This window comes from Dreissena polymorpha, chromosome 4 (genome assembly GCF_020536995.1).
Source record: "Dreissena polymorpha isolate Duluth1 chromosome 4, UMN_Dpol_1.0, whole genome shotgun sequence".
Taxonomy (NCBI): Eukaryota; Metazoa; Mollusca; class Bivalvia; order Myida; family Dreissenidae; genus Dreissena; species Dreissena polymorpha.
Window position 1 is genome coordinate 91,529,007 of NC_068358.1, and position 24,471 is coordinate 91,553,477.

Genomic DNA, 24,471 nt, shown 5'->3' on the forward strand with positions numbered 1-24,471 from the left:
CAAAAATGAATTGCGTGTTAAATTATGCAATAGCGAACATCTTCAGTGCCTTCAGCGCTTTGATTAGTATTGTTTTGCATTGTTAATTCCATTTTAATTTCCCGCAACGATATCTATTCATACGACACATGGTACTATTTTAGTGTTCGAGTGTCGTATGAATAGATATATTCGCGGGAACTTTAAATGGTATTAATTGTGTCACAAATAAATAAAAATGATTATTTTGTATCTACAAAAATCTTTGTAATCATACCACATCTAGCGTTGAAATTGTGGCTATTGCTATAAGGAACGCTGATTGTTTAGGTGTTAACTTTATTTTCCGAAATACTTTACGAAATGTTCGTTGATTTTGAGCGTTATAGAGGCTTTAATCATCGCCTGTCCAATCATCGCGGTTTATTGTGCAAACGGCGTCCGCCCTGCCTACGCACATACATGTAATACATTTTATTAATGATGAATGGTTATAAAAGAGGACAAATGTTTACCACATGACATGTAATTGGAACACCAAAGAAACTAAGGCAGCGCCAGGACAATAACAATTTCTATACCAATGTACACATTTGTTATATTATAAATACACCGAAGAAAGTTATTAATTTATTTAAAAACTGAATACAAAGCATTATACTTAATATGTTGGTTAAAATATACTCGGTTATAAATAAAAACAATTTATATGTGTTTATTCAGTTTGTTCTTTATTTCCAAACAAATTGGTTTTTAATCACATTTTATTCTGTTCAAAAACATGAACATAAGTAAACAAGTCGCGTTAATCTTTTAACACATGTATGTCCAACCAGTAAAATGTCTGTGTCCGGTGCTTTTTCAAACCCGAAATTCGGCAATAATCATTGCCACACTCATTTGCATAAACAACTTTTTAATATATATTATACCGCAACGTATACCAAATGAGCATAGCATTTAATATCGAATCGTTATTCAACTGTATACAATTTTCTTAAGTAGACTTATTTTAGTGATTTATATTACTTTAACAATCTCATAATTAAAACATTCCTTCTGCACATCACTCTGCATTCTGAGGAAAAAACTTTCAACAAGTAAATGTTTGAGCAAAACACAATTAATGACAATGCTAGCAGCAAAATTTAACTGAATAAGGCATACAGATACATTTTATTTTTGTAAAAAATACATAAATACCTGCACTGTTACTACCGTTGGAACTTAAACATCATTAACAGTGTTTCCTTTTGATGACGTTTAGCTAAAGCAAATGTGTTTGAATTAATTATGACTTAACAACACGATAATGCATCATGTGCCTATATTTCGTTTTAAATGACGAATAAAGTATTGGGTTCCTTTGTGGCTCAAACATATCAAAATCGCGCATTTCTAAAAAAAACGTGTATGCTTTCTGATGACTCGTTTTCAGACGGCTTTACAGACGGAAAAATACAACTTAAGTGGGTAGATGACCGACCAAAGGTGTCTGTTCTGAACACCGACATGCCACATTTTCATCTTGATCGCAACTTTACTTACACCAGAAATACATCACATGAACATGAGGATGGTATGTTCTGTACAGAACGGTTGACGTATCTCAGATACCTTTTATTTATAAGAAGAGCAAATGCAATTACCTTTATAGAAAACAATAATGTTATTACGATGTACAAATTATGTCAATGTTATAAAATATTATTTATGTATTGATATTTAAAAAATATAATGTGATGGAAGTTAATTATAAATAATCTAACTTCTACTCAGCAACACATTTTGAATTTACAGACTAGTATGGAGATAATTACATATTAATAAAAGCGTGCATCGCTCTAACACAATTAACGTCAATTTTTCCCATAAATGGTGTTTCTTTTTTTTCAGAACGTAAAAATGAGATTGTAAAAAGATTTATAATAAGATTGTACGTTAATTTAACACAATATAATTGATCGAATAAAACTATATATTTAGTTTACCGTATTAAAGACTGATGAATAAAAATAAATCAAAATGTCTAGTCCTGTTTCAGAAACTGAATCGTACGATACGCTTATGATGTACTTCACCATTGAACGAAAGATTGGCTTCTACATCGTGCAAGTACACGCCGGGTATGCGAATACTTCGTTTACGGATGGCACTTCACTAACAGAGAACAACAAACGCCACGCGCTAGAGGTAAGTTCCTCTGTTTTATTTAAAGTTATATCCTAAAGATTAGTTTTTAAAACAAGACACATGGTCGAGTTGATAAATGGTGTATCCTTTTGTATTGAGAATACACAATTTCACGGAAGAATGGTACAGTTTTGCCCAAAATATAGAAAATTCGATCGGAAAAAAGCATAAACGGGATGAACAGTAAACATTTTATCAAAATAAAACTACTTAGAATTATTGCAAGAAATTGTTTGCTATTCCAGCATGTAGAGTAATCACTGTGCTTCAAATACTGAAATTTTGATAGTATTCAATGAAATATAAACAAAGATAGTGCATGTTGTAATAGGTGGCATACATAAAGTTGCAGCCACTTTGTTTACCGATAAAGGGCACTTCAGATTACGGAGACTTTCAACAAAGCGGGCACTCTAATAACTGAGTTTTATCTTCTACCTTAAATGCATTTATTTATATTATTGCTATTCATACGAAACATTTTGAAAATATATTTTTCAAAAATCCCATTACTATTGATTTATACTACGTTTATTATAATTGCAATTTTCAAATAAGACAATATTTATTATTAAGTAAATGTGTACGGATAATGCGGATCAACACAATCGTGTTTAATTTTACTTATAGCAGGGCTCTAGATAACGGTAGTGAAGGGGTCTTTATGAGGCAAATACACATTTGTTCTTCATAAAATCCTATGTCGGTTGTGCTTATTTGAATCGCATCATCAAGACGATACTTATGCGTAGCAACAAAATTAAAAAGAGAATGGTAAAACTCCCTTAATTTTGAGCCCTGCTTATAGGGAGCACTTCCCTTTACGCAACGCTAACGTTTGCTCGAAGTGCGATTCACTTGACCCTAAATCACTGTATTGGTTGAGTTTTAAGAATCACGGTTAAAATTAAATCGTAAAAACTACTTATTCTGGAAAAAAGGAATGCGTACATAAAATGTTTAAATGTCATATTATGGAGTCGTACTTAGTATACCCCCACAAACGAAGTTTAGGGTGCTATATAGGATAGAACTTCATATGCAGCATGTGTTGTGTTTATATTAAAAACAAAGACTGTTATGCATAATTTTTACACCACTGTCGTGTGATTAAATCAACCCCGTCCGTTCTTTATTGCTATTTTCGTTTACTGGCATTGAGCCAAACAGTTCCAATAGAATTTCGGACCTGCATCGCTGCTGATATTAATCTCTGAGAGGCAGTTTAAGCAGAGTGATTATTCATGACATGCTATCTAATATATAAGTAAATAGCCTTAGTACCTTCATTTGGACATAAAGATAAATGCTTTAGATCAACCGCTTAGAACGTAATTTAAAATATATGGTCATATAGATTTTACTCATTAGACATATCCAATTTGTTTAACATTTATCTTTCAAATTTTTACCAAATCATAATCATATTTCAAAGGGATAAGAACATGCTTCGGTAATTCGTTTTTTATTTGCGTACTAAGTACATACATTTTTATTTATTGCCTGCTTACTTTAACAGTATTCCGCAGCGAATTCTGCATTTTTGATTCACAAAAAACGAGTGTGTTACATCTGGAAAAAAGTGTCTAGATGTCGGGAAACGAAGTGCCATTGTTTTTTAGATGATCGGTAAACGAAGTGCAGATGAAAAATGTGCATGCGACTCTTAAAACATTTGAATTTTCTCAAATACATTAGTAAACTAAAATGTAACATGTTGTAACATTACTGGATATATTGATCTTTTATTTCGAATAGTAAGCACGTTCTTGATTTATTTCCAAGTATGTTTATTTTGTTTAAATATGTACTGATAATTCAATTCATGCTGATTATCGATGGAATTTTATCGTTTTTTTTAATAATTCACCGTTTTTCCGCGAATTTTTTTCTTCGCAATACGAAGTGCTATACCATTAATCACCCAAATAATGTTCTGTGTTTAAAAACCAAATAAACAGAACATAAATACAAAAAAGCTGAAGAACTCACCTCTCGCGCGTGGCGTTTGTTGTTCTCTGTAAGTGAAGTGCCATCCGTAAACGAAGTATTCGCATACCCAGCGTGAAGTATTCCTGCCAGATATATTGTTCGTACTCACGTCATACGTGTCGTTCTACGTTGATCCCAACGCTGTACCAGCTCGCGTAACACTAGGAGTGACGTGCGTCCTCGCCATGACCACGCAGACGTCCAGCGTACGTCAGTTTTTACCCCAGGTTTCCTACATTAAAGCAATGGATATCTGGGACACAGTGTGTCTCGTCTTTGTTTTCTCTGCGCTTCTTGAGTTTGGATACGTCAACAACTTGCTACGCCATCAAGATGAGGTATAATATATATACTGTAATCGTATTCACATTTTACGGAGAAATATGTACACTGAAAATACAAGGAAACATTTTTAAGAATTGTTAATCATTAATGATTAACTAATTTATTTTTCTTGAAAAGAATTTAGCGTGCATATGTTTGGTTGTTGGCATGGATATTGTGGATCTGCTTACAAACCCAAAATGTGTTTCATATTAAAATAGACCACAGAGATAGGCAATAACGGAAACGGCACATTTTAAGAAACCAAGATCCTAAATAGTAACAACGAAAGCCTATACAAAAATTCGTAATTAACAATTAATTTAAGACTTTCGATTTATATATGACATCCCGTCGTGTCATATTCTCAAACAATAAGTAATGTTCTGGTTTTACGATTGGCCCATGATTATTGTCCCAGCGGTGACCACTTCGTTAGCTGGATTGTTTTAACGCATTAACAGAAAGAGCTGACAATCTTCTGTGTTTCGTGTCTTTATCGCTTTACAAAGACATAATTGAAGAGCATTGCCCTGTAACCATTTAGGCAAGCATCAATTGTTTTTTACATATTGTCACTAAAAAAGCAGATTTGATATAATTTCATTTACACAATAATATGTTAATTTCTAGAATGAAAAGAGAACAAACAATGACACGTTCACGGAACCATCAGGTGATGACGGTCACACTGAAAGAAGATCTAATACACATTTGGTACCCGATAATATTGATAGCGGGAATGGTGCATACGATTACGTTGACCGTCAGCAAACACGGATACACAGAGATGTTGCGTGCGATCGACACTTGATTGACGGCTGTATTAAAACGGCCCATATATGTTCGAACAAAAAACACAAGGCTCATCTCGTTGACGTTGCATGCCGGTTCGCTTTTCCACTTCTGTTTCTCGTATTTATATTCGTGTTTGTGCTGGTTTGTACAATGTCAGGAGTTTCTCGGGATACTGTAAAAATATAGCATACATTGGATTATGTTAAGTACGTTGGATTGCAGTTATAATACACTTACGAATTATAGACATAAAAATATCGCTGTTTATGATATGTTAAACATAATGAATGTTACAGACACAACTGATTCCTATTGTGACAGTTTTCAAAGCTGTGTTAGTTTTACAATTTTCCGTTTCAAGACACAAAAACGATAGCAAAGCTAACACACTGCAAGAATACCACTATGCGTTTCACCGTTTTGAATTGTATCGAATGACATGCAAATAAAAATCATTCTTTACACTTAAAACTGAAATGCACTAGGCAGACAATGTATTTATTTAAATATCATAAAAACAAACGTTTTTTATAAGTCACAGAACAACCCTATTGCGGCTTCTGACTGTTCTATTATGTTCACGTTTACTATTTTGAATGGCTTAGGATGGACACATAACCAAGCTTTCTACAACCTTATTGCGGCTTCTTCCTGTATTGCACGGCGGTTATCACATGTAATACTATATGATGCGATGTCTCTTAGGCGTTTTAATAAAAATAAGATTGAGTTTTATTTCATGCCTAATGATAAAATATTACATTTCTGCAGTGAAATAACGTAATGAAAATTTAAAAAAAAATCTTATTTTTCCGGTGAAAACAACAAATTTTCGGAACTACTTTTTCTATTTTTAGATTCTCATCACGGACATGTACTGTTTAGTGAATGTTGTTACACTTGCAGTATTTTATGCTTAAATTTGCTTGCTTATTTGTCAAAAGAGCAAAAAAAAATTTTAACCTTTCTGCTTTGTTTAATCGTAAACCATCCAATATTGGACTTTTTCTTTCGGCGGAGGATGTTGCAAACCCTAATGACGTCATTGTGTGTATTGAAATGCATTGAGGCACGCCACGGGAGAAAGGGTAACTTTTCAGCGAAAGGGAAACAGTTGTGATTATTTTCTTGAAAAATAAAAAAATGAAAATGTGTGCGCCACTCGTGAAAATATATTTTCTATAATCACTCGTTAAATGAAAAAAAGATCTATCACTGACATGAACAGATATCCTCTATTTGTTTCATGGCCCATCAGACTTTTACGGTTATAGTGCACAAACAAATGTGAGGTGTTGAGCTCCTTTAAAATGGGTTTAACGACCAGTCAGCGACCGTTCCAATGCGGTAAACTTAGTTTTTCTTGTTTGTTCTTTTGTTGTGTTCATGTGTGTCTTTTCTGGTGTTTTTATATTATGTCCCACTGTATGATAATGGGTTCCAAGCCATGAATTAAGGACCGCGTTGCATAGTAAGGGTTTTCTGTTTCGCGTATGTAGCTGACGTTTCACGTAAGTTGTATTTCATTGATTTATTTGATTTATACGCCTTAAAATTAATCTATATAAACAGATATGCTGAACGACCTTCATTCTCCTCGTGGGTTAAATTAGTACTTATCTTCAGTGACTTCACAAAGCAAGCCGGCAGGTGATCTTTTGTTTTATTGCTAAAGGTTTAATATGTAATACAAAATCCCACTCACTGTCATACTGTGTACTGTATAAATTATGCGTATGTAAAACAGAATGTTGGATTGTTCTTTAAGTCCATTCTTCGATCACGTTCAGCTCTGAGAATATTTCTCAATCCCTTACGAAAACGTCAAATATATTAAAAAGATTAAAATCGTATGTGTTGAATTCTTATTAAGATTGAATCTACTCTGAAGACTCTTAAAGTGTTTTGATCGTTGAATAATGATCCATGGACATTGGATTTAGTATAATCTAACAACAACAAAATATAAAAACTATGCACCAGCTCTTCAGGGTCCACTTTAACAAATCACCATGTAGCTGTGTTATTTAATTGGTGGTATTATACTGTTTTAAAAGCGATAATTATTTTTGGCTTACACGTATTTTCAAAAATATGGTAACATGACTTTTGTCTCCCTCATCACATCTGATCGTGTAGAAAAAAAATAACACCCTTTTATTCGTTTTACACATTAAAAAACACGATTGCATTAAACCAAGTCCAAAGCGCGGCCAGAGCTCCAGATAAGGGTCGTATTTTCGTAATTACGAATTATTTTCAAGTCCGTTACGTATTTATTTTAAAATCTTGTCGTACCATTAAGAATTACAAAATCAAGTTACGAATATTATTTTTACATCGGTTTGTATCGATTTTTATCGAGTTCTTTTCGCGTATTAAAGATCTTTGCGGTGCTTATATAGAATGGTTATCGGGTTTGTTTAACAAAGCGCATTTTTTCCAATAAAAGCGGCGTATACAGTCTATCTGTCTAAAAACAATGGCGGCGCCCAGAGAACGTCCTAAAAAACTGCAAAGCGTCCCAAAACACGCTTTTAACATAGTGTATGCAAAGTGAGCCGAAGTTAAAAGTGAGCCGAAGTTAAATGTGTAGAAAGACATTATAGAAAAGATCTTATACGATGTTGTATGTTCAGTTGCCGACACAGTCGGAAAAGCTAAACAAAAACGCGACACGACGGGTCCAAACTTAAACACACAAAAAAACATTGAACGAGTGGAAGGGACAAGTCCCGTGGCTAATCGTTGAAAAGATTGAAGGGGAGACCCGTTTTAATTGTGAAATATGTAAAAATTGAATACTGAAAAGACACTGTTGAACTCTTATAAATAAAGTTGCTAGTATGTTCATTCCGATTTTTTTTGCATGAAAATAACCAGTATTATTTATTTTTAGGTCATTTAGAAAAAATAAGAATTATTTTCCAAAACTTAGTAGTAACGTTAAGAATAAAATTTCAGAGTTAAGAATTCTTTTTAAAAATCTGGTAGTAATTTAAGAATTTCACAAAACCTTATCTGGAGCTCTGCGCGGCCCACGGAATTCCAGTACTGAAAACGCAAGCCAAATGGCTTATTACTGGTAAAAATCTAATGCGTTTTAGCGGTATTTTACAAGTCCGATCGATCCGAAATTTTGAAAGCGTTATGAAAAATGAGTTCATTATCATATAAAAAAACTTTTGAATTTCCTTTGGACTGTATATTGAACCTTCAATAGATTACAATGTTGTTAAATACCTCACCAGAACTGTGTGTATAATTATCCTAATATGTGTAAATTAGTACAGTCATTTCTTACAGCAATGGAATGGTACAGGAATACTTATCATGAACACTATCCCGTCACAGAAAACACTAAATCTGAATCGGTTTCTTACAACAGAAATCCAATTAAAGCTTTTCGAGACAGTAAATGATATATATAACAATAATACATAGGGATGCAAAAGGTTACATAAAAAACATAAACCGGTTAACTATTTACTGCTACCGGTTATAAACGGTTAACTGAACAACGTAAACAATAAACATGCTAAAGTATACGTTAAAATACGTGGCATATTGGTCGTAAGGGTACTCTCTTTAGAAAAGAAAGCAATTTAAGATCGATTGAATTGATTACATAAGAGGCCATATCACTTTCTGATTTAAAGTGGATTGTGGCTTTTATTTTAATAATTTCGTATGGATATGTAAAATTGTGTATGTATTTGTCCTGTCTGAAAGCATATGAGTTGGTCGCGAAGCGACCAGCTAATGTTGTTACTCAAAATTTCAAGTCTTATCAAGGCTTATCTACGGAGAGCCTACTACCTGCCACATCCGCGCGAGAAAGAGTTGTATAATTTATGCAACAGGTTTGAGTTCTCCAACTATATTCATTCACAAATGGAAACATAATATGAACATCGTGTTAAATGTAATAGTTTCGAACGGAGCTTATAAAGAAAAGAATCAACAAACAATGATTGTATTATACATGTCGCGGAAGAGATTGTTTATGCATGATTAAGATTGTTTATGAATGATTAAAATAGTCCACTTTCTGCTGCGTCTTTATGACGTAGTACTTTTGCTCAGCCCATTCATAATCTGAGGCTATTAAAGTAGTTATAGATGCGGCTGCACGGGTGATAACAACGCAATTAATAGATTCGGGAAAACAACGCATTTGTTTAAGGTTACACTTGTATATATTCTCAATTTATAAAACGTTGAACATGAGTTCAACAATAACATCAGGGATACGATAGACACCAACAAAAATGATTAATAATCGCTAAAACCGAATATAACAAACAATTAAATATAACACGAATGATCTGTTTCGTAGCCTCGTTCATGCTTCTACAGCGGGGATTTCTTGGAAACGTTCTTTTGTTCTCAACAGATAGCGGCGCTCTTTTGTATTTACGGGTGCTAACAACGCAATAGTAGAAGGTTAAGCTTGTTTATATTCACAGTTCTCAATTTATAACACGTTGGACATGAGTTCACCAATTACTACAGGTATACTATTGACAACCTCAAAAATGCTTAATAATCGCAAAAACCGAAAACGACTAAATAGAACAAGAAATATATTTTCAAAATGTAGTCGGCGTAAACGCTGACTTTGAAATAAAGTTTTCAATTTACTTTTCTAAATAAATAAATAAAATGAAAACACAAGTTTAACTATTGTTTTTTTTTCACTTATAAGTTGCATATTCACCGCATGAAATGTGTGTTGTCAGTGTCAGACCTCACATTAGTGTAAGAAGATAAAAAATATACTACGGGAGTGCACATCATATGTGTCTTCACAAGCCGTATTATAAGTATATTTCTTCACTATCAAAATATATCGTATGTTGATGTTTGATTTAAACGCAATTTTCTTTAAACACATTTAAATAACACTTTCAAAGCCGCGTCATGCGAAAATTGGTCTTATGCGTTTCAACCAGCGTTTCTTAAACTCAACATGTGCATTTGCGCAGTCTGGTCAGAGGCTATGCTGTTCGCTATAAAATCACCGAATGTTATGGTCTCAATATGTATCTCCTGACCAGACTGAGAGATGAGCAGGCTGAGTGGGCTATATAAATATGATGGGCGCATATGGAATAAGACCCACTTACGCATGACGAGGTTTATTAAAAATCTCATTGCGAATTGAAAATGGCACATTTTAGCACAATGCTTTTCGATGCAAAATTGAATTCAAAATAGCAAACTGGTTAATAAGGGCAGCCTATCCAGGCGTTCAGGAACGATTTCCAGACATGCTGAAGGAGTACGGCAAACATTGTGGTTGGATAATTAAAGATTTTCTCCTTATCGTGATACTATACTGTTTTGGTAATGATTGTTTTCTCATCTTGAAAGCAAAACTGAAATTCTGCGAAAAAGATTTGAACGCGTAATTGTAACTGCGCCACATTTTGTGTCGTTTGAACATTCAGAGAGTAGTCCGGAATTTCTTACACTGAACAGTGCTACATCCTTTGCGCTTAAAAAAGACACAGTGATGTAGCCAAAGTTCAGAGGTTTTATCTTGAATCAGCCTATGAAATATTCGAAAATATTCATGATTGTCTGCTGGGCGTTATGTAAGTCAATAAGATGAAAAGCTGAGTAAAACAGCTACGCCGAAAAAGCGCATTAGTGCTCTATACCTATGTTTAGGTAAGAGTTGTTGACACCGTGTGAACTGCTAGGGTTACAAGTAATGCATAAACAACAATGTACGGGTCAACAGGGCTGTCTTGATGACTACCTAATTCGTGAGTAAAAAGTATTGCTCGCAGATTTATTATTTATTTATTTTCATCAATGATCTTCTTGTATATATTTCGAAAGTGTATATCAGGGATGGAAATTCGTGGTTGCCCGTGAGCCCGGGGCTAGTACATTTTGGCCTGGGCAACTCAAATTCAAAAGTTAGTAGCCCGGCTCAGTGTTCAGTGCAATTAAACATTTAATAAAATTGGCCACTGTGAGTTAATCATTAGTTTAATAAAACTCATTTATCAAAGCCAATGAAATGATTTAACTCAGACTTATATCAAGACATAAAACACAGAACGTTTGTCAATTAAGCAATGTTGTTGTTAAGTTATATTTTATTTACATGTAATTTAAAGAAAGTCTTAATATATACACATGACACTACATGTACATAGTTCTGGGCTCGTTAGTCTTTAGCTTGGCAACCAAAATACTAAAGATGGTTGCCCGTGTGGGCAACCAACTGTAAACCGTTAGTTTCTATCCCTGTATATGGTGTCAAAAATCAAAAGTTTTGTAAAGTGAATTTTCATCATGAAATTATATTCTTAGTGAGATAGGTATTCGATATTCCAACAATATTCATTTTATATGATGGTGAATGCAAATTGTCTTTATATTCAGTTCTCCCTGCCATTTTCATCATACTTTCTATGCTTTCAGAACGTCTAAAAAGGCAAATTGAAAAATGAATTGCGTCTTAAATTATGCAATAGCGAACAACTTCAGTGCCTTCAGCGCTTTGATATTTGTGAGCGTTAGCTCACAAATAATGTAGAGGCAATTTTGCAAATAAGTATGGGCTGAATTACGCTAGGAACCGTAAACCGTGACTGCATGTATGGATAACTGCAGTAAAATTTAGCAGACGACGAATGCTAAAAGCGTCTGCTCTTACCACCGCATCTGCCTGTTTATAGTTCCCACTGGTACACTACATACATGTGTATGTATTCAAACGTATTTAACATCTTGTAAGACAACGTTGGCAAGTCTAGTGTTTATCATTGAAATCTGTACATATTGGCTGCTTTCAGGGAAAACGGGGCTTAATGCATGTCAAATAAGATTAGCTGATTAGCACACTGATTAGCAGTATCAATGATATAAAAAAAACCATCTCAACCTGTGCTTTAAGACGCACTATTTATAAATTTGAATTGGTTGTGGTCATTTCAAACTTGCGATATAAAAGACTATAACATAATTTTGAAAACTGAGTTTCGTCTAAGATTATACAACAGCGAACAAATTCAGTGCCTTCAGCGCTTTTATTTCTTTTTCTTGTCGACTTAAAGAGGGCTAAATTGGTTTAGCAAAACCACATCACTCCTTATTCAATAATTAAATTTTTTGTTGTTTAAAGCGTATTTAGCATAGTTATAGTCCTTTAATGTCGATTAAATATTGATATTAAAGAAAGTTTAAATAAGCGACACGAATGAATAGGTTAATTTTTATTGACAGTTCGTTGTTTCATCATTTTCATAATACATCAAGGAATAAACGAATAATACATAAATACATTATTAAAGATCTTACGTATGTACCGTACGGCGCAGCTTCGAAGCAATTGTATAAAACTAAATTTAGATATTTTATTTTTTAAATAACTGTTTGATTATTGTTTTGTTATTATAGAAAAAAAAAAGTCCTGACAAAAATAAATACGACGTTTACTGATCAAGATTGTAACAACGAATGCTAATTTTGATAAAATTATTACTTTTAAACACTTTATTTTCGCGAGCAATCAGTGTTGAATATTGGTCAATAAAACATCAAAATAAGCTGCCTTACAAACAAATTGTTATCGCGAGTAAGATAAATATGTCAATTACGTTCACTCTAAAAGCGTCCACTCCAACCCCCCCCCCCACCCCGTGTAGTTCGCAAGTAAAATTTTCTTGAATAAAAGAAACAAAACGTTATAAACGTATCCCCTGTTTATAACCAGAAAGGTACTGATGCATTGCTTTATTAATTTGTTTGTTGACATGTTATGCGCAAAAAGTAAAATAAAACAATTTATTCGATGCAAAAGCATAATAAAAAATTCAGGTTCATCTTTTCCAACAAATAAAACAGGTTAACTGATCGTTTCGGTAAAACTTGGAAATAGATATAAAAAAAGGCAATTTAGATTTGACAACTTTTGGTTGATTATTAGCTCTATTCCGGTTCTTCTGTTCTCCTAAATAATATAGTATAATAAGATGACCACAAAGTATTGAATTTGCTTCCCGGGATTTTTTAGAATGAAGTATAATTGTCTTAGAGTGCGTTTATTGCAAGCCACTTTAAGTTCTATGCGGATTTTGCTTACAGTTTTCACTATTGGATGATCCCTTATTATGCAGATGACCACAAAGTATCGATAAAGCTTTCCGGTTGTTTTTAAGAATGAAGTATAACTGTCCTAAATTGCGTTTATTGCACTCCACTGTAAGTTCTAGGCGGATCTTGCTTACAGTTTTCACTATTGAATGACCCTTCACTTTGTAGGTGACCACAAATTATTGAATTCTGGCTGGACCAGTTTTAGCGGCATTGTTGTTGTGTTTTTGTTCACTCTGGTTTTTCCATAGTCGAAAAACATTGTGTTTTCAAGTCAACTCCAGCTATCGGAGCATCTAGCAAAAGTTTCACAATTGAATGACTGTTATAAGTAAATGGTGGTACAGAATAAAAATTTTGTCTGCAATGCGTTTTAGCAAAAGTATGGCCCGTTGTCTGTTTTTCCACTAAGTAAGGTCTAGTTTCAATAGTCTTGTGTTTTTAGCTCAACTTCATATGCTTGGTGGCTCCACATTTTCTTGTTGAAAACAAAAATAAAATTTTAAAATCACGAAATTGCGACATGCATCAATATGTTCAAGAGAGGATGCAATGAAATGCTATAACATGAATTATTCGTTGATGCCAATGAAATAGAAATTATTTATTATGCTTTCTCGATAAACTGTAAAATTAGACATAGTAAAAGTAGTAGTTATAGTATCAGTATGGTGGTGGTGGTGGTGGTGGTGGTGATGATGGTGGTGGTAGTGGTGGTGGTGGTGATGGTGGTGCTGGTGGTGGTGGGTGGTGAAGGTGGTGGTGGCAGTGGAGGTGGTGGTGGTGGTGGTGGTTGTGGTGGTGGTGGTGGTGGTGGGGGTGGTGGTGGTGGTGGTGGTGGTGGTGGTGGTGGTGGTGGTGGTGGTGGTGGTGGTGGTGGTGGTGGTGGTGGAGGTGGTGGTGGTGGTGGTGGTGGAGGTGGTGGTGGTGGTGGTGGTGGTGGTGGTTGTGGTGGTGGTGGTGGTGGTGATGGTGGTGGTGGTGGTGGTGGTGGTGGTTGTGGCGGTGGTGGTGGTGGTGGTGGTGGTGGTGGTGGTGGTGGTGTGGTGGTGGTGGTGGTGGTGGTGGTGGTGGTGGTGGTGGTGGTGGTGGTGGTGGTGGTGGTGGTGGTGGTGGTGGTGGTGGTGGTGGTGGTGGTGGTGGTGGTGGTGGTGGTGGTGGTGGTGGTGGTGGTGGTGGTAGTAGTAGCAGAAGTTTTAGTAGTAATAAATGCAACCATGCGTGTATATACATAACTACAGATACATATAATAGATAAATACATTTACACCATCTTTCGCTGTGTGTCCGTTTGTCTATGTCACTACTAAAGACCATCCATTTGTCATCAAGACGCATGCGTTTGCGCTTTGCATACGGCGAAGATATTTCATCGTCAGTTCAGATGATCGCCACGGGCATCACGTTTGTATTTTAAAGATATTGGACCTTATATTCATGCTAACTATGGTTATTTCTAGAAACTCCACATTTATATATTTACTTTTTAAAGTATTTTTTCTGGTACTCTATATACTTTTACTTTTCTGTTCTGCCGTATTAACTTATTGGCAAATGGCTGTTGTTATATCGAACTATTTGTAAAGAATTCTTAAAAATCAAAATGTTTATATTTAATAATAGTATAAGTTTTATACAAAAACAGCGATATGTTATTATTTTTTCTTTTGTAGTATGAATATAATGATAAACACATTTGCGAGTACGACATAATTTGTCAATTTACCATAACATATGTAAAAAGGCTTATTATGTACGTTACACGAAACACAGTCGTCATTGGCATGGCCTAACTTCTACGTGTCGGCGTTAAAAACAACAAAGCAACAAAAAGGTAAGCCTCAAGCATAATCTACGCGCTTACTCATGGTCTACAAGGCGTTTACGTTGTTTACGAAATGGAATGCTAGTTGTTTGTTAGAATTTAGAACAGGCTCGCAATACAAATTCCGAGCTTGCATTATTTTGCATTTAATTAATTATCAATCTTTAATAATTATTCTGTGCATATGAGAATTATTGAATAATGAAATCATATTAAATTATATACAATAACACATGTCTGGATTTTAAATACATATTTTATATGGTTGTGTATGAAACGTTTCATTCCTGGATCCTATATTTATGTGAATTATCAGCGTTCGTAAATGAAATTATACAGTTATTTCGTCTTTGCAGTTTATACATGCACTTAATGATACATGTATTCGAAACAATATAAATATTGGTATTTTCTGGAATTATAATTGACTAGTGTTTAATTATTCGTATTGTTATAACAGTACACTCAACGCATACGTGCTTTTAACAATCATGATTCGGAGATGTCAATTAGTAGGTGGCGCAACTGTCATAGCTTTAGTGATATTGCTTAACGGTAAGAATGGCATGTACCATTTTGTTCAGGATTATGAAATATACTGAAATTAAATACAAAACAAGTATATGTAAGAGTTGCTATACTGGTCATATCACAGGCTTTGAAATATATTCGTTGCATATTTTTAAATATACATCATTTTATATTTTCATATTTGCTGGAGTGTTTTATCAACATGGCACATAATTGATAAATCAGTTTTATATTGAATGGAGTTTTTCTGAAGAAAATGAAAGATGATTCATTTTCTATCTTTGTGTGTGCACTGGTATTTTTTTTTCTAAAAGAGAAAAACGACAATTGCTCTGAACAGAATATATATCCCGTTCATCTTTCATGGGTCCACAGTGTTCAATGTTGATGCCGGAGAATGCTGTCGCTCGCATCGCGACCTCTACCAAGTGTACCACTACCAGACCTGGTGCCCGGACTATTGCTGTATTTCCGGTGGGATCGCGCGCAATCTCGAGTGCTGCTCGGACATCTCGCGGCGGACGTTCCCTAGTGACATCGACCGATTCTGCGCGGCTTGGTTTATATATCCCCATAATGTGTATGTTGTTTTGTTTTTTTCGTTGTTGTTGTTTTCTTTATTTGACTGACATCAAAAAGCGTTCATAATTACTTTACGATATACTTAAAATTTATTATGTATTTCATAATTTCCCCGGTTAGTTTCGGTGTATATGTACCTGAATACCAAAAAGAATACAGGTTGCGCAGCAGTCCTGCCAACAACATCGATTGCAATGTCGGTAACATGACATGCATCGACATGTTCTTGACGTTGTTGGCTATTCCTTAGGCCGTACACATTTTTTATTGCTGCGTGGTTAATTAGCGATTTGTTGATTCTATGCACCAGGAAGCCTGAAAGGTTAATACAAAGAAAAATACTGTGCAAATAAATTATTTAATCTACTTCGTACCGACCAATATACAGGCAAACTACATAATGAAAGCCGGGGCTAAAATAAAAAAAAATTAAAATCTGTGTTATACATGTAATACCTGATTACCCCGGTAACTAGATGAATTAAACTTTCAAGCGGTGCTTTTTGTATAGTAGTAGACGTTAATTTTCAATAGATTACGATTTACAAGCACTGTTACAATTATTTCAAAGTGATTCCAGAGCACAAATACGTCTACAACATATTATTGAAACAGATTAATCAACAGTTTGCCTATCTTACATCTGAAATTACCTGAATGTCATTTGCTTAAAATTTCAGATGGGTGCCCGTGATAATTGGGCTGGTTATTCTTGGAATACTCATCGGAATATGTGTTTGCTGCTGCCGCTGCTGTTTCATCTGCTGAGCTGATATCTTTATTCTGCGCTTACTGATGGCCTACCTTTTGTATCTGTTTTGATAGACAGTCTGTTTTCACGAAAACTTGTACTTAATTTACTACCAAAATTAAAACGTCAGCTCACATATTGTGTATATGATTCTTGTTATATTGTTACATTGCTGTTGTTGTTTTTTATTCAGGTCTGTAATTTGACTGTACTTAAATTACATTTAAACTCGACCAGTTGGTAAGAGATTTGGTATTGTATTGTGATTTTTTATGTCTGCTTTGTCTCTGACTTGATGAAATATAAAAGGTGTCGTATATACTGCAAGAAGCAATTGTCCTAAGTTGTGAACGAATCGTCGAAACCTATGGTTTGTATTCAGCTAAAACTGCATCACACACCGTAGTAAAACCTTCTCGCACAACTATTTTTCGAAAATATTGAAGAGCTAATTAATGACCAGTTAACTTACTGTTATCGTTTAGAAATCTTTCAATTCAAATGAAGTCTGGAACACAATGATGATTTGAGTGATTAAGGCAACTACTACAACAGAGAACGGATGGCGGTAAATATGAAAAAACGAACATCGCACACAATGTAACTCTTTTTAAAAAATGTCGTTTTATCAAATTTCCATTCATCATTTGAAAGCCTATAAATTATTCATTAAATTTACTATTTTAATCGCCCACGGCCAACCAATGACACTAGCGAAATTGGGTGAACGTGGCTCCGAGAATATGGTTTGGGTTTGAACAGTGCAAAATTCTCACTAGCTCCGATATGCAGCAACTAGAACACAGTCCTATGTCTATCCTACCTCATTAGATAGGACATGGTCTCTAGTCTTACTGGATGTCCTCCTTGTAAGTTTATCTCGATTCATACGAAAACCAAACAGTGTAAAGCTCTCTGTGGCTGAAGCGCAACGCATTGTAAGAAAATGAACATACATTTTAAGATTGCAGAATACGTAGAGTCCATAATTTCAATAACGTTTCATCCTTAATATAGTTTGTATTGAAAAATATGGTTTCCAAGGCAGGATTATTCCTGAAAACGTAAGTGCAACACAGCCGTCTACAACCGCGACGCAAAATTGTGTATAGAAGGACTTTCCGAAATCAGAATTTCAACCACCTTTGCACGTCTATCCATCAAGTAATTTGTGGTGTCGCGAATGCCCTTCGGAGTCGCTGATTCTCACTTAACTGTTGGCGTGTCTGTGCTGCCAACGACCATCGGAACTGTGACGATTTTCCTCACCTCGTTATTACTGTGCGTCTGTGCGACCGTGAAATCGAGCATTTTATGTTCATGTGCGAGTAAGATGGCTATGTCCTAAACCGTTTTTGTATCGTGTGAGAACCTTCAGTACCTTCATACACGATCTTCTTGCTCGGATAGCAAAGCGGACATTCATAACTTACATTATTGGAAATATATACGACTAACTTCCCAGTGTATGTGATCAAGACCTGTAATCTGATTTCTCATAAAATGTTCTCAACTGTTGAGTGACTTAAACCATATTTGATAGCTTAAACTGTGCGTTCGATTAAGAAGTAATATGGTCTTAATATTGATCCCAAAGACAGTGGATCATCATTTTCGTGCGTTTAATTACATGTACATGGTCAGAGATAAACAGACATACATGAAGAAAAATAATAAAATTTATAAGTGACTGTTTAAACATTTAACATTTATTAACTTCAAACTGAACATAAGTATAGGCAGTTTAAAAAAAAATACACTGTTTAGATTACAGTTTGTTGTTGGCTATTATAGTATAGTTGTTCTATACAAAACATGATAGTAATCTCGGTCCTAATCTTATAAAAATAAAAAGAACACATGTTATCAACAAAAATACAAGTATTGTAAAAGCAACATAATTACATGCGATACGAGATAGAACATATTATCCACATGCTTTTAAAACAAAATGATCAACAACGTTTTTATCAACTAGAATTTATAAGAACAGTGGAATCAATGTATTATAAGTATTAATAAAGATGAAAGCATTACGATATCCGATACATCGCATAACAAGCTTGTTTTCGGAATGAAATGATAAAATGGAACGTAATCACATACTGTGTTATGAACATTACAAAAACACGTGATTTTATATATGTAAATTTCCAGTACATATATCATAGATAGCATTTGTTTAGCGAGGACGTATCGACTGTTAATCGGTTTAGTCCGACGAAATAATTGACCGTCTGAAATATTAACAGTTCATAAACATTAACTGTAACATAAACGGCGCTCGTTTTTCCTATATGGGTTATATAAATAATTGAAGCAGTTGGTTTTGGTAGTCAAGGGGTAAATCGTAGGGGTATGGGACATGGAAATAAAGGTTGATCTTTAGCTTTAAATTCAGCAAAGGTTCGATGTTTTATATTGTGAAATATTTATTTAAAATTGCCGTTCGTTACAAATGAGCGTATTTGCTTATTTCAAACAAAGCATACCGATTTTTGTACATGGACGTTTACACATTTATTTTATTTTATCAAAACAACAAAACAGACTAAGCCGGGAACATGTATGTGGTGTGTGGAATAATTCACGATGAACATAGCTGTTTTAATGAAAAGGTAGACAGAATAAGTATATATAACAAGATAGAACACAAACATATTCATATTAAAAATAGATACATCCAACATTATTAATTTCTAAACTTGGTGGATTTGAATTCACGCTCAAGTTAGAAAAAACACATTTTCTGCTGTCACGGACTTCGTTTGTACAAACTAAGATGTTTTTCTAAGCTGTCATTGGTAAATTATATAAATGATCCCTCTTCTTAATATACAAATTGTTAATTACTTTTACATTTTCCGGTCGTTCACTTTATCGCGGTCTGATTATAGTACTCATGAAACTAACAATCACCGTTTTAAGTGAATCGTTCTAATATGCATTACATGCAAGACATGTTTTATTTTAAAATAAAGGTGTTCTATGGTACATTATATTAAAAAAAATATTGAATGCGTTAGTCAAGTAATAACTTCATTTAAACAATACTTTATTAGCTAAAATTATTGTCGTTACAACTTTGAAGTCAAACCCCAAATGAAGTTTATTTGCATTGGGCAACACCTTTGTGAAGCAAGGGGCCGTTTTTCTCTAGATATAAGGCAGGCCAAACAACAAAATCGATTTGGCTTCCTCTCTTCGTGTATCCTTCGTATAATTTGGTATCAAATGTAATACCGTGTTTATCAGTGTCAGTGTCCATATAGATTGGAGGGTCATGTGCAATCATTGACTTGCAAATTTCCTTGCACATGGTCCAGTATGAATTTATAGCGTCGGAAGTTCCTCCCCGGTTCAAACTTTTAAGGCGGGCATTTAAATACTCTGCTAATTCCTGAAACAATACACGTTTGTGTCTTGTGAACCTTAACTAGTAAAAGTGTATAAAGCATCCATATAACTGCAGTTAAATATCTCTATTTCGTGAATGATATATTTTAAGAAATATGCACCTGACGTCAATGTTATAATTTATTTTCATCGTATATTATGTCACATCATATATACAGCGCTCTGTTTTCAGATAACGTTGCAGGAGCAAATATATGACATTTTTAGCTTTAAGTCAATGAAGTTAATTGCGAATAATTGATTTTTTTAAACATAGGCCCAATTGATTAACTGCAAAGAAAAAACGAATATGTATTAAACATAAGTGCACCCTTACCGTATCTGCTTTTAACCAGGCATGCTCTTTTTGACGTTTATCAAAAGCATTCGCGTAAGTTGTATAAATTTTCTGAAATGATAAAAAGCAACAAGTAAATGAAATTACAGCCTTGAAATAGCCGTCAAATATATCTCGAAAAAAAACAGATTACTACTGGGGGCATACCACACAAATTCCTATCAGCATTTGACACACTTTCTCCTCTGATAATAGCAGCTTTAGCACTTCAAGACAATCGGTCCATTCGTCATTATAGAGCTTCGTAAACCTCTCCGCTACTTTATCCGGTCTGTTTTCATCGTTTAGATTCACCATGTAGGATGCCCCGGTATTTTACTTGGTATTTGATTTTTCAAGACTTCTGCAACAGAAATATTGCGCTTATATTATTCAAACAATGTTTTATCTGTTTAACTGGACAAATAACTCAAAAGCCTTAAAAAAGCATTTATCGGGAAAAAGATTAGTTTAAAGTGCACTAATACATAATGATTTTAAAGTTTTGTTTGTATTTGAATGTTTGTAAGGATTTTTTCGCCGCATGACGCTGCTTTATATGAGACCGATGTGTCTCAGCAATCTTAATATACAAAATAACTAGAGAAGCGCGAAGAAAATTTTTGGAGTTGGGGTTTTAGCTTAACTTTTAAGTTATTATTACTGAAGTATATTTGTATTGTTCCAGTCTATAAAAAAAGATAATATTCCAAGGACGCCTACTATTTTAGGTATGGTAACCACAAATGATCGCCCATATAATATCACAAAATGAACTTGCTTGATCAAATATATTCATCAAAAAGAAAAGTACATGCAACCTGTATAAATAAAACACAAAATATGATTCCAAAGTTATATTTCAGACGGTTTGAAACTCAACTTTGCCATAAAAACCAACAAATAGAGTATACAATTATTAAAATCCCAGGTTGTAGAATATTGTTGAAAAAACATGCATTTCGATTGCAATCTTTGAGATTATTAATTAGGGACTGTATGTCTGTTCAAATTGTTATTTTATTGTGTTAGTTGACTATGACAAAACTTTGCAAAATGCTCTAGAATTATGAATATTTACAATAAAAGTATTAGAGTAGATTCATTACATGATATTTTCTAGAACTTCTTTGTTCATTAAGGGCTTTGTAACAGAACTGGTAAAAATGTCTTTATGAATTGGTAATACGTGTCTGTGTAAATCAAACTTCATTCTATTGACTTCATTTTATAAACTAGCTGCGTTTGAAAAACATTCCAGGTCCAAGCATATTTGTGGCCCTCTTATATGCCTATTTACCTAATAACCTTAAAGCGTTATAATGTCATGGTTTGACCTTTGCCAACAAATTGAGACTTTGACCGTTTTTCTCTAGACACATAATTGTGTTGTTTTTTATTAACTATACTATCCGGAGAAGCTGTATAATGCCTGAACTTGACCGTAGGTACTGTTGATGTAGGCTTAAATTTACTTAAATTAATCATGCCGGAAATCATGTAGTGTTGCCATGCTATTGATCAAGTTTCAATAAGATGAAAAATGCATGATTAGACATGACAGTTGAACATTTTTACGTGAGTCATGTTAAAAATAACAGAAAACATAACAAATTTACTGGTGTTGAATACTTCCGCGCTGCTTCTCCTGTTGCAGTCTGCAAAGAGATTAATGAATACTATATACTATATACAAAAACATATATAAAGTATGAAAATACAAATACAAACGTTTTCTGTGCGTTTTGTGCAATAACATAAACGTTTTGTTATCAGAAATAATTAAATATCGATTCATTTAAAAGATGGTATTTGTATTTGTTATCACCATAGTTTCTAGGCCGTAAAAAGGCAAGCGTTTAATGTAGAATATAGTAATGTAAACCAATGTAGTTTTAGCAAAACCAAAACCATGTGTTTGTTATACTACTGTATATGGCATTTATATTTACTGTCAAAAAAAAATCATAGTCTTACTGCTTTTCAAGATTAGCGCATTCTTTCTGTACGTCGAGTAAGTCATTTTTGTGCCTCACAATTTCTGCATTCGCTTTGTCTAGGCTGTTAAAAAAAACCAATAAACATGCTTTAAGTACTAAATATTTCCCCCAAAACAATTGCAAATTTGTTAAAGCACCACTTATTAACTACTACTGTTTTTGCAATAAAATAAATCGTATTTGCCATATCAAAACTACAAAACATATTCTTTTACATTACAATAAACTTCACTTAAAAGTTGTATGTAGTTGTATCATCTAGCATTTGGAATATGCTGTGATAAATGAAATAATGTGAAATTACCGTGTCTGGAAACACAGGCCACAACTTTTATACAAATTAATAATTTTCATTATATATTTTTTTTCGATTATTTTCGATTTGTTATATGTATGTGTTTTGGCTTGTTAATGTTGTTTTTTGCATTAAATGATCGTGTAAATTATACTCTATAATATAATTGTACAAGTAAATTAGTAACAAAATCTCGCAATAACGTTGAGTTACTTTATTAAAGAATATATAGATATTAAAATGCCAAACAATCATAAAAGTACAACGATTTATAAGCGGGTTCTTGTAAATGTCTTTTCCACGCAAACTGATCTAAATTAATAATTAGAACAATTGAACATGTCTGTTTTATTAGGATGATAATTATGTTGAGCAAATCATATTACTAAGAATTTAAGATAAGAACTTCCTAGACTTATTTAACCTTGTGCATGTGTGCAATACAAACACATGTTTCATACAATTACAAAACAAACATGTTCTCACTCTTGACGAAGTTGCCGCTGTGCTTTATTTTTGTCGTTATTGTCGTTCATAAGCTTTGCTACATCTTCTGATCTCGACTTAAGCCTGAAAAATAATGATTAAAATTCATAACGAATGTATACTAGTGTAATGATTTTGCATATCCTTGAAATGTTTGTATCCGAATTACTTGTTAAGCATAAATAACGTCACGCCACAAGAGCGTTTCAGTATTTAACCAAAGTTTTGAAAAGAAGTATCTATAACAACTAATTTATTGCTAGAAATGTTCATGTATTCAAGACATGCAGGTTATTGTTCAAGTCATTGGTAATGTAATGATTCATGCTATAAAAACGCGTTAAGTCATAAATTTCTTTGAATTTTAAATGATAAGATTTGCTCGTCAGCAACATATGACACAGTTTAAATTAGTACTGGTCTTGAAGAAGTCCATTGTCCTTCTGTAAGACTTGTTTGTCTTTCGTCAGCTTTTCGATTTCGGAATCTGCCTTTTGTCGCCTGTAAACAGCAATATCTGATGTTGCTTAAAGTGCTCAAAGTAGTGTATTAATACATGTTTATATATTATGTTCAATCTCTCTTAATCAACACTAAACAAAGTTTAATACTTGGCCTTATATCAATGTGACAATTGAATAAGAGTGGGATAATATACTTATAGAACTTAAATGATATATTTATGTGAAAATTCAATAGAAGTGTATTGCACTTTAGATGTTTTCATAAACTAAATTCTTAAGTATTAAGGGTATACGGTCGTTTGCGGTGAGAATGATTCAGGCTACTTAACCTTCCGTACAGGATCAAGCAAATAAAGGCAAACACATGTTTAAGCTATTTCTGTTCATGGTTCTTAATTATATA

General features: G+C 33.8%; 3 protein-coding genes across 17 annotated transcripts in view; 2 read left to right on the plus strand and 1 right to left on the minus strand.

The window, feature by feature from the left end:
• LOC127877355 (glycine receptor subunit alpha-4-like) overlaps window positions 1–24,471 on the plus strand; it is a 136,767-nt gene that overhangs the window by 20,409 nt on the left and 91,887 nt on the right. The gene's annotated exons all lie outside the window — the stretch shown is intronic.
• LOC127877357 (uncharacterized) lies at window positions 15,538–17,226 on the plus strand. Its single transcript, XM_052423105.1, has 3 exons — window positions 15,538–15,781; window positions 16,133–16,337; window positions 17,020–17,226. The coding sequence occupies exons 1-3, from the start codon at window positions 15,718–15,720 to the stop codon at window positions 17,105–17,107; spliced, it is 357 nt and encodes a 118-aa protein (XP_052279065.1). The 5' UTR covers window positions 15,538–15,717; the 3' UTR covers window positions 17,108–17,226.
• LOC127877353 (myosin-11-like) overlaps window positions 18,834–24,471 on the minus strand; it is a 120,638-nt gene continuing 115,000 nt past the window's right edge. For 10 of the 15 annotated variants that reach the window (XR_008048386.1, XR_008048387.1, XR_008048380.1 and 7 more), the window contains 7 exons: window positions 24,022–24,105; window positions 23,605–23,688; window positions 22,801–22,884; window positions 22,443–22,481; window positions 20,992–21,187; window positions 20,824–20,895; window positions 18,834–20,490 (listed from right to left, as the gene is read on the minus strand). The gene's annotated coding sequence lies outside the window, so the exon portion shown is untranslated. The remainder of the gene's footprint in view (window positions 20,491–20,823; window positions 20,896–20,991; window positions 21,188–22,442; window positions 22,482–22,800; window positions 22,885–23,604; window positions 23,689–24,021; window positions 24,106–24,471) is intronic. The other 5 variants (XR_008048385.1, XR_008048382.1, XR_008048381.1 and 2 more) reach the window with 4 other exon arrangements.

Bases quoted from the DNA above. Each gene is read 5' to 3' on its own strand.
- LOC127877357 (XM_052423105.1), top strand. From the start codon at position 15,718: ATGATTCGGAGATGTCAATTAGTAGGTGGCGCAACTGTCATAGCTTTA. The intron at 15,782-16,132 runs GTAAGAATGGCA...ATGGGTCCACAG, and splicing joins TTTAGTGATATTGCTTAACG to TGTTCAATGTTGATGCCGGA. The intron at 16,338-17,019 runs GTATGTTGTTTT...TTAAAATTTCAG, and splicing joins TTTATATATCCCCATAATGT to ATGGGTGCCCGTGATAATTG.